General features: G+C 42.0%; 1 protein-coding gene across 1 annotated transcript; it reads left to right on the top strand.

Moving 5' to 3' along the window:
* The first annotated feature begins 208 nt into the window (after positions 1-208).
* det1 (DET1 partner of COP1 E3 ubiquitin ligase) lies at positions 209-7,744 on the top strand. The gene is made up of 9 exons (XM_008436546.3): positions 209-422; positions 1,354-1,686; positions 2,126-2,392; positions 2,463-2,675; positions 3,643-3,866; positions 3,965-4,094; positions 4,724-4,914; positions 6,233-6,424; positions 7,175-7,744. The coding sequence occupies exons 2-9, from the start codon at positions 1,438-1,440 to the stop codon at positions 7,362-7,364; spliced, it is 1,656 nt and encodes a 551-aa protein (XP_008434768.1). The 5' UTR covers positions 209-422; positions 1,354-1,437; the 3' UTR covers positions 7,365-7,744.
* Positions 7,745-9,180: the final 1,436 nt, after the last annotated feature.

Genomic DNA, 9,180 nt, shown 5'->3' with positions numbered 1-9,180 from the left:
CAAATATATATATATTTCATTTTTCATTTTTCTCTTTACCCTTTTTTCCACCCTGTAAAGTTTATATTATTATACTTTCATTCCGTTCGCTAGGAGTGCTTGAAAATCAAGCTCTTTGTTCCCACAATTTTAGCTACTAAACCTGACCGTTTGAATTCACTTTCGATGACAAACTGTAATACCACTTTCTGTCTGTAGCATAGGTGGTGGCGCTGTGACCCGCAGTCTTCTTCTTCGTTTCCTGTCCGCTTCCTTAACAACAAACAGAGCAGAAGCTCCAGATTTTCTCGGACTGTTTGAGGAAATATGGTTCATTAGCGCCACATTTGTACTTAGTTTGGGATTTTATGAGATAAATGACGCCGGATGTCTCAGTTTAAGCGGAGTGAGATGCCGAAGATCTTGAAATTGACTCATTAACGGTAAGCTTTTACCGAAGTTAAGCCTCATTTTCTGCTAAAATTCATGAACTTGGAGGAACAGACAGCAAGTCAGTTCACTCAGGCAGACATTAGATTGTAAATTAATTTGTATTTATGTCAAATTAGGGAAGTATTATGTTTATGCTGAGAGTTTAGGGGTAATATTTAGCTTTAATGACAAATTACAAAGAGGAGCTGCAGCCCTTCACATTTAGCCAGCTTTGTTTCTTTTAGCACATGAAAGATCTCCCTACTTTCTTGTTTACGTCTCTTTTAGCCTGAGAGGCCTTTAATAAAGTAGTTTTTATTGCACCATTTGCTCTAAAACATGTATTTATATTCTGAGTTTCATTAATTTAACCAAAGACATTCTGCTGTTGATGGAAGAGTCACATATTTGTTTTATTCACTAAGCAACATCATGTTTTATTATTTATTTTACATTATATTTAGAATCCCTAGTTGCACTTTCTGAACCATTTGAAAGGTTTGTTGCAGTTTATGTTTCACCAAGGGATCCAATCTATTGTTTTTTTTGTTAAATTTTATTATTTACGTTACATTAGCTGTTATTCTCTTAATTGCCCTGACTGAATAAATTAAAGTTGTCTTGCATCTTTAACCAAGCTTATGTTGCTATTGGTGTATTCAAGCATGCTGCAATAGTGCAGTTATCAAATAAATCTGTAATTCAGTGTAGTTATGTCTGGGTTTTAAAAAAAAAGAAACATCTTCAGAACTGTTTTTCTGTATCGGATCGGTATTGGCCAATGCTAAACCTCAGATATCGGTATCGGACTTGAAAAAGTGGATCGGTTCATACCTCATTTTGTCTCATTACTTACAGAACTGGTGTAACTGGGTCAGGTTTGTTGGCCTCCTTCGTAGCAGCATCACTGGTTCTTATTGTCCCTCTTCTGTCCTTCCACAGCCGACGGGACAATGCTAACTCATTTTTCTTACCTGATCACCCGTCTAACGTAGCGACGTTTGAAACGGTTCTCTGGTTGCCACCATGGAAGAAGACGTCCTGACCTTGAAGCCCCGGCGGATCCAGAACCAGAACGTCGTCTACCGCCTGGAGAAGCGAAGGGTCTGCTCCGGTCGACCCGGGGCCCACTGGTACCGGGTTCGCTGCTTTCACCAGAACCTGTTCCCGAACTTCACCGTGGTGAACGTGGAGAAGCCGCCATGCTTCCTCAGGAAGTTCTCACCGGATGGACGCTACTTCATCGCCTTCTCCTCGGACCAGACATCGCTGGAGGCAAGAGGAGAATCCTGAATCGTTTCAACCATTTTAGCTTTATTTGTCATTGTACTCCTGCATCAAAAACCTGTCGGCACTCAAAAAAGACAAAACAGCTATGAATAAAATCAAGTTAATAAAATAAAATGCCATAATTGTCGAGTATAAAGTTATAAATATAATAAATATGTATATTTACAGTTCTATTTTTCCCCAAAAACAATATTAAGGATGATTGACTTAAAACAAGCTCCCATATCCTGCTGAAATGTTACTTCTAAGTTAGTTTTATGTTAATTCAAGTGTAATGAGATATTTGCACTAGAAACTAGACCAAAAATACTTGGTAAAATTTTATATTTTATAAAATATAAAACAAAGAATGTTATGTCTATAATTTCAGTATGTTTTAGTTAGTTTTAGCTCTGAGCTGAATTTGGTTGCTATTCTCTTTCAGATTTATGAATACCAAGGCTGCCAGGCAGCCCAGGACCTGCTGAGAGGCCAGGAAGGAGAGACTCTGTCCACCGCCAACGACCAGTGCTCCCTCAACATCCGCAGCCGCCTCTTCCAGCGCTTCTTCTCGCTGCTCCACGTCACCAACGTGGCTTCGAACGGAGAGCACCTGAACCGCGAGTGCAGCCTCTTCACCGACGACTGCAGATACGTCATCGTCGGCTCCGCCGTCTACGTCCCCGACGATCCGCCGCCGTACTTCTTCGAGGTAATGAGCTTTGGTTTGAGCGAAAAGCAGCCGAGTCCGGAGGTTTTATTTATAGCTGACGTTCCTACAGGTGTATCGCAACAACGAGTCAGTGACTCCCAACCCGCGGTCTCCGCTGGAGGATTACTCCCTGCACATCATTGACCTGCACACCGGCAGGCTGTGCGACACCAGGTCCTTCAAGTGTGATAAGATCATCCTGTCTCACAACCAGGGCCTCTACCTCTACAGGAACATCCTGGCCGTGCTGTCGGTCCAACAGCAGACCATCCACGTCTTTCAGGTGAGCAGGTCGTCCCCTAAGGGGTTAAATCCTTCACTAGGGGATCAGCAACAGTGTTCAGGTGGTTTAGGCAGCAGGGCAACTAAACTGGGCTAATTATTCTGGTTTGTTTAGGTGGAAAATGTGTCATTTAGAATAAGCAATGTGAACTGAAACAGACAAGAAATGAATCTGAAAAGTGCATTTAAATTCCTAGATGATCTGCAAAGTATTTCAGTTATTTTAGAAAGTGGTGCAGCTTATCTGAACTAATTTTTCAGATTTATTTAGCTGAGAAATGGGTCGTTTAAAAACCGTTGTGAACTGAAGCCAAAAAAATCTGAAAAGTGTGGCATGCATTTAAATTCCTAGATGATTTGCAAAGTTTTTCAGATCGTTTAGGCATCAGTGCAGCTTATCTGAACTTATCTTTCTTGTTTGTTATCTGAGAAATTCAAAACAGACATTGAAATGCGAAGCAAAAGAAATCTGAAAAGTGCAGCATGCATTTAACTTGACCCCATTAACATTACCCTGAATTAAAACCAGTTCAACTTTGTTTTCTAATGTCAACTCGGTAGTAAACGTCTTTGGGTTTAATGTTCTCAGATTATTAATCCAGATATTCTCTGAAGGCCTGAGGTTCTTTAGAGAACAACCAGAATTATGGAGACCAAGGGAAATATTTACTTATGTACTCCAGACTCCCCCTAGTGGTCTGGGGTTAAAACACATAAAGTATGATGCACCTTTTCTTTAATTCCTCCAAGTTTCTTCTGGACATCCTGTCTTCACTGAGTGTCTAGTCCTAAGTGATTTGATGGTCGACTCAACTAACTGAAATGATGTTGCATTACGAGTGATGGATGGAAGAATGTCGTCCAGTTTTATTAAAAATATGTTTGTTTTTCCACAAAACATTTAATGTTTTTGTAGATATTTAAACACATGATCACCTGCTGCCTTTTGTCTCTTCTTCTCTCCTCAGGTGACGCCTGACGGGACGTTTCTGGACGTGAGGACGATCGGGCGCTTCTGTTACGAGGACGACCTGCTGACGCTGTCGGCGGTTTACGCAGAAGCTCAGGCGGAGAGCCAGACCGGCTTCCCGCGCCTCTACACTGACAAAACCATCAACTCCCTGAAGCACAGGCTGCTGGTGTACCTGTGGCGGCGAGCCGAGCAGGACGGCAGCGCCACCGCCAAGAGGAGGTGACAGCGCCGATTCACAAAGCTCCCATTCTAAGTTGATTTTTTTTAGTTGAATGTGTCTGAGGCTTGTTAGGTTCTGACCCGAGTCGTTCCGTCAGGTTTTTCCAGTTCTTCGATCAGCTCAGGCGGCTCCGGATGTGGAAGATGCAGCTGCTGGACGAGCATCACCTCTTCATCAAATACACCAGCGAAGACGTGGTGACGCTCAGAGTCACCGACCCGTCGCAGGTATGCATTCCTCCCCCGCTGCTCTTTGTCCTGATGCCCCGGTTTCCTTGGATGAGGAGAATTTTCCCCTGCCGGGTTTCCAAGGAAACGATCGTCCAACGGATTCTGTTCAGTCCTGAGCTTCACATGTCGCAGGAACAGAAGGATTTAATTAATCCACAGTTCATTTAAATGGAGTCTGAGCAGAAAAAGATGGTTAATTTAGCATATAGATTGTTCCAAACACACACAGTGACTTGAAAACCAGTTACACTACAGTGTCCTAGTCAAATCCTCTAAAAAAACAAATGGAGAAATTTAATCAATCCTTCTCACTTTGTTTTCAACTGTTTTTTTGGATGGATGGATGGATGGATGGATGGATGGATGGATGGATGGATGGATGGATGGATGGATGGATGGATGGATGGATGGATGGATGGATGGATGGATGGATGGATGGATGGATGGATGGAAGGAAGGAAGGAAGGAAGGAAGGAAGGAAGGAAGGAAGGAAGGAAGGAAGGAAGGAAGGAAGGAAGGAAGGAAGGAAGGAAGGAAGGAAGGAAGGAACAGAAAGCCTTTCTTCTTATGTTTTTCTCTGAGCCTTTTGCGCTGTGTTAACCTTTGACCCCTGGTCTCCCTGCCAGCCGTCGTTCTTCGTGGTGTACAACATGGTGTCCACGGAGGTTCTGGCCGTGTTCGAGAACACGTCGGACCAGCTGCTGGAGCTGTTTGAGAACTTCTGTGACCTGTTCAGGAACGCCACGCTGCACAGCCAGGCCGTCCAGTTCCCCTGCTCCGCCTCCTCCAACAACTACGCCCGCCAGGTCCAGAGAAGGTACCGCCCTGCCGCTGCTCTGCCGCCGTGGTCCGAACGGACGGGATGTTTCACAGACAGACGTTAGGACGAGGTAGAGACGCCCTGGGTTGGAGTCGAGCAGAAACGGGAAGGAGATCCAGGCCGTTAACCTGTTCAGCTAACCGGAGATCTGATTGAATTTCACCCATTCTGGTGACAAAACCCTTCATGGGAGAAAAAGCTTAGTTTGAGCTGAAAGGGACTTAAAGGGGCTGCACAGTGGCGCAGTTGGTAGAGCTGTTGCCTTGCAGCAAGAAGGTTCTGGGTTCGATTCCCGGCCCCGGTCTTTCTGCATGGAGTCTCCATGTTCTCCCTGTGCATGGTGGGTTTTCTCCTGGTACTCCGGTTTCCTCCCACAGTCCAAAAACATGACTGTCAGGTTAATTGGCCTCTCCAAATTGTCCCTAGGTGTGAGTGTGTGTGTGCATGGTTGTGTGTCTCTGTGTTGCCCTGCGACAGACTGGCGACCTGTCCAGGGTGACCCCGCCTCTCGCCCGAAACGTTGGCTGGAGAGGAACCAGCACCTCCTGACCCCACTGAGGGACAAGGGTGTAAGAAAATGGATGGATGGATGGATGGATGGATGGATGGATGGATGGATGGATGGATGGATGGATGGATGGATGGATGGATGGATGGATGGATGGATGGATGGATGGACTTAAAGGGATTAAAAAGTCACATTTTACTCTTTAAGAAAAAAAAACCTTTTTTCTTTTGCAATAAGTTGATATCTTTTGGTGCATGCAAAACGAGTCGTTTCAAAAACTTACAGAATGTAACGTCACAAATGAGCAAGAAGTGCCCCGTTGCCTAGCAACCACAGCAAAGCCCAGCCCGTCGCCTAGCAATCCAAATGGAGCTCCAGTACCTTTGGTTAGTTGGTTTGGTCATCATACAATGGCTGCTGGAAAAGACAATAATTTTGTTGTTTATTTACCATCCAGATACCGCTTGCTGCATTCTTGTTGTTTTTGCAGGAGGCTCCACTGCTGCTTTTCAAAGATGTACAGTTGTGTAGTTCTGCATCCGTTTTCAGTGATTATCGTGTGTGAGTGTAAACTTTGGGTTGGGGGGACATGGCCAGCAGCAGCTTATTTGGATTTAAAGAGACAGAGTCCCTAAAACAGCTCAAAATATGCAGAAAAAAAATATATATATTTTTAATGAGCGTGTTTTGAATAGATCACAGACCTGTCCTAATCTGTTCAAGGAAGCATGATGGGTCACCTTTAGAGTGAAAAACAAAGCAGAAGAAAGCAAAACTGAAGTATTTTTCCCTGTTTTTCCTCCCGAGATTCAAAGACACCATAGTGAACGCCAAATACGGCGGCCACACGGAGGCGGTGCGGCGGCTGCTCGGTCAGCTGCCCATCAGCGCCCAGTCGTACAGCAGCAGCCCTTACCTCGACCTGTCGCTCTTCAGCTACGACGACAAGTGGGTGTCGGTGATGGAGAGGCCCAAGACCTGCGGAGACCACCCCATCAGGTAGCCACTCCAATCAGGGCGCGCACACCTCCGGATGGCGCAGGCCTGCAGTCAGGCTAACGGGGTTTACATAGAGACGACTTCAACTGAAACAGCTGCCAGGGTTTTATATGGCATTTAAACTCATCATGGAGGTTTGCTTTTACCTTTTGCTTCTTATCGTTTCCTCAGACGAAAGTGCAAAGATGCAGCTTTGCTCCTTTCAGATTAACAGCTTCTGCTGTTTGTTTCCACCACGTCTTTCATTCACCAACCGACTCTAATGTTTATTAATATATAAGTAAAAAACATAAATATAAATAAATAAAAAATAATAGACTGGAATGCATTTTTAATGAAACTAAATCTACGAAAATTATAAAACAATTTCTGTCTGTCTATATATATATATATATATATATCTATATAAGCAAATGAAACAATAGATTAAAAACATTTAATAAAGAAACAGATTTAAATAGAAAACAATTAAATGTATCAGATTAAAAAGTAAAAAAATTATTGAAATGTTGTTTATATTTCAAATACTGTTTTCTGTAAAAATTAACTCAAATACTGTATGTATATATATATATATATATATATATATATATATATATATATATAATCTTTTAAATAAAAAATAATAAATTTGATAACACATATACTGTTTTTTTCATTTAAGGAAAATTAATGGAAATAAATGAATATAAATAAACAAAGAGACATGGCTGGATGCAGCAGTTTAACGGCGCCGCTCTGCCTCTGCAGGTTCTACGCCCGCGACGCCGGGCTGCTGAAGTTTAAGATCCAGGCGGGCCTCCTGGGCCGCCCCGTTAACCACGCCGTGCGGCGCCTGGTCGCCTTCACCTTCCATCCCTTCGAGCCGTTCGCCATCTCCGTTCAGCGGACCAACGCGGAGTACGTGGTCAACTTCCACATGAGACACGTCTCCGCGTGACGGAGGAGAGACGTCCTCCGCTCCTCACTCAGGGATCCTGGACATTTTGGTTTGCAAACGTCCAGACTCGAGTTTTCACTGGATTTTAAATTCAGTGACTCAGCGATGTTCTCACAGCTGGATTTCAATATGAAACCAAAAAAGAAAAACGGGCAGATGGTCGGATGATGTTGGATAAGGAACATAGATTTTTTTTTTTCCAGACTTTAAAATCCTGCCATACTTTTCCAGATTCCTTAGGATCCCTCTTTCCTTCTCTGTTTCCTCTGTTTCTTTCTCGTTTCCTGGTTCTTTTAATTTTTTTTTATTGTTTTACTTTTAATGTTTAACTCTTCATATCCTACAGCCAATAAAAATTGATTTTTAAGTTTTATCACCAAGGAGGTTTGACTTCTTTTTCTTCTCTCTAAAGAATCCTAAACGTTCACCTGTATTGGAGAATTGGAAGATAAATCTGTTTAGTTTTAGTTTTTTCCCATCATGCATCAAGCTTACGTTGTAAAACACACACACACACATTTTACACTGTCAAAAATTAACAGCAATAATTTTTGTTATTTAGTCTGCATAAAAAGAAAAAGAGGTTTTTAAAGATCACAGTTTCAAAGCTGAATGCTAAAATTATTTAAAACCAAATATTTGGATCTACACTAAATATTTAGTTTGAAGCCAATGTTTAGCATGCTAACTAAATATTAATTTGGAGTTTAATGTAATATTTTCTAGCAAATGTTTAGTGTGTAAACAAAATATTTCGTTTGCTAGCTAAATACTTGGCTTCAAACCTAAATGTTTAGCAACAAAATATTTAGTGTGCTAATGAAAATGTAAGCTTCAAACTAAATGTTTAGCTTGATAATTAAGTATTTAGTTTGAGTCTGCTGATTTATAACATGATGAAAATGACATATTTTCACTCACCACGGACTAAATAACTAATTATTGCTGTTAATTTTCAATCAAGTTCAATCAATCAAGTTTATTTGTGTAGTACATTTCAACCAGTAACAAACATTATAGTTTGTCAAGTACCACAGAGAAACAAAACGTCTAACAATAAAGCCTTTCGTAAAAACTTAATTGCTGAACTTTATGGGAAAATATTAGTTAAAATCTTCCAATAAGATTAAGATAATTTAATCAATCAAGTTTATTTGTGCAGCATATTTCAACAACGAAGCAGTTGGAAGTGATTTACTCTGTGACAACATAAAAAAAAACAAATCAAATTGTCAACAATTGTGAAAACCAATAACAGAAAATCTTCGTTACACATAAAAATGTTGGTCAATGTTTCATTTATTATGTTTCCAAAGCAACTCTGACCAGGCGGGTTTTAGGAACTCAGTTTTTCTGCTGTTTTTCAGTTTTCTGGAAGTTTGCTCCAGATTTTTGGTGCATAGAAGCTGAATGCTGCTTCTCCATGTTTCTGGTTCTGCTTCCCCAGAACCAGAAGACCTGAGAGGTTCTGAAAGGTTGATCCAACAACAGCAGATCTTTTATGTATTTTCTTGATTTATAAACTAACTTCCCAAACCGCGCTCATACACACACGGAGAGCTAAAAACCGATTTCAGGTGTCGCTGGCTGTGACCCTGACGCTGATCCCTGCCGTCTGTTCTGCAGCGTATGGGATCATAACATCCATCTGTTCTCCACCTGCTTAGCTCAAATGTATCATTAATCACACGCCGGCACGGACAGAAATCTGCAAATATGCAAATGGTCGCAGCAGCAGCAGCAGAGACCCCGGAGCTGCACAGACATGTATAACAAACACACGACGGGCCGAGAGGTGCAGCCGTCCGGCCAGCTG

The sequence above is a fragment of the Poecilia reticulata genome, chromosome 6 (genome assembly GCF_904066995.2).
Source record: "Poecilia reticulata chromosome 6, P_reticulata-male-v2, whole genome shotgun sequence".
NCBI classification, from domain to species: Eukaryota; Metazoa; Chordata; class Actinopteri; order Cyprinodontiformes; family Poeciliidae; genus Poecilia; species Poecilia reticulata.
Note: the sequence above shows the minus strand (reverse complement) of the source record. Positions and strands in the feature narration are given on the sequence as shown.

What these genes read in the sequence shown, in the direction of transcription:
- det1 (XM_008436546.3), top strand. Translation starts at nt 1,438, where the DNA reads ATGGAAGAAGACGTCCTGACCTTGAAGCCCCGGCGGATCCAGAACCAG. An exon ending in AGCGCCACCGCCAAGAGGAG is followed by an intron (nt 3,867 to 3,964) that starts GTGACAGCGCCG and finishes TCGTTCCGTCAG; the next exon opens with GTTTTTCCAGTTCTTCGATC. An exon ending in GCCCGCCAGGTCCAGAGAAG is followed by an intron (nt 4,915 to 6,232) that starts GTACCGCCCTGC and finishes TTTCCTCCCGAG; the next exon opens with ATTCAAAGACACCATAGTGA.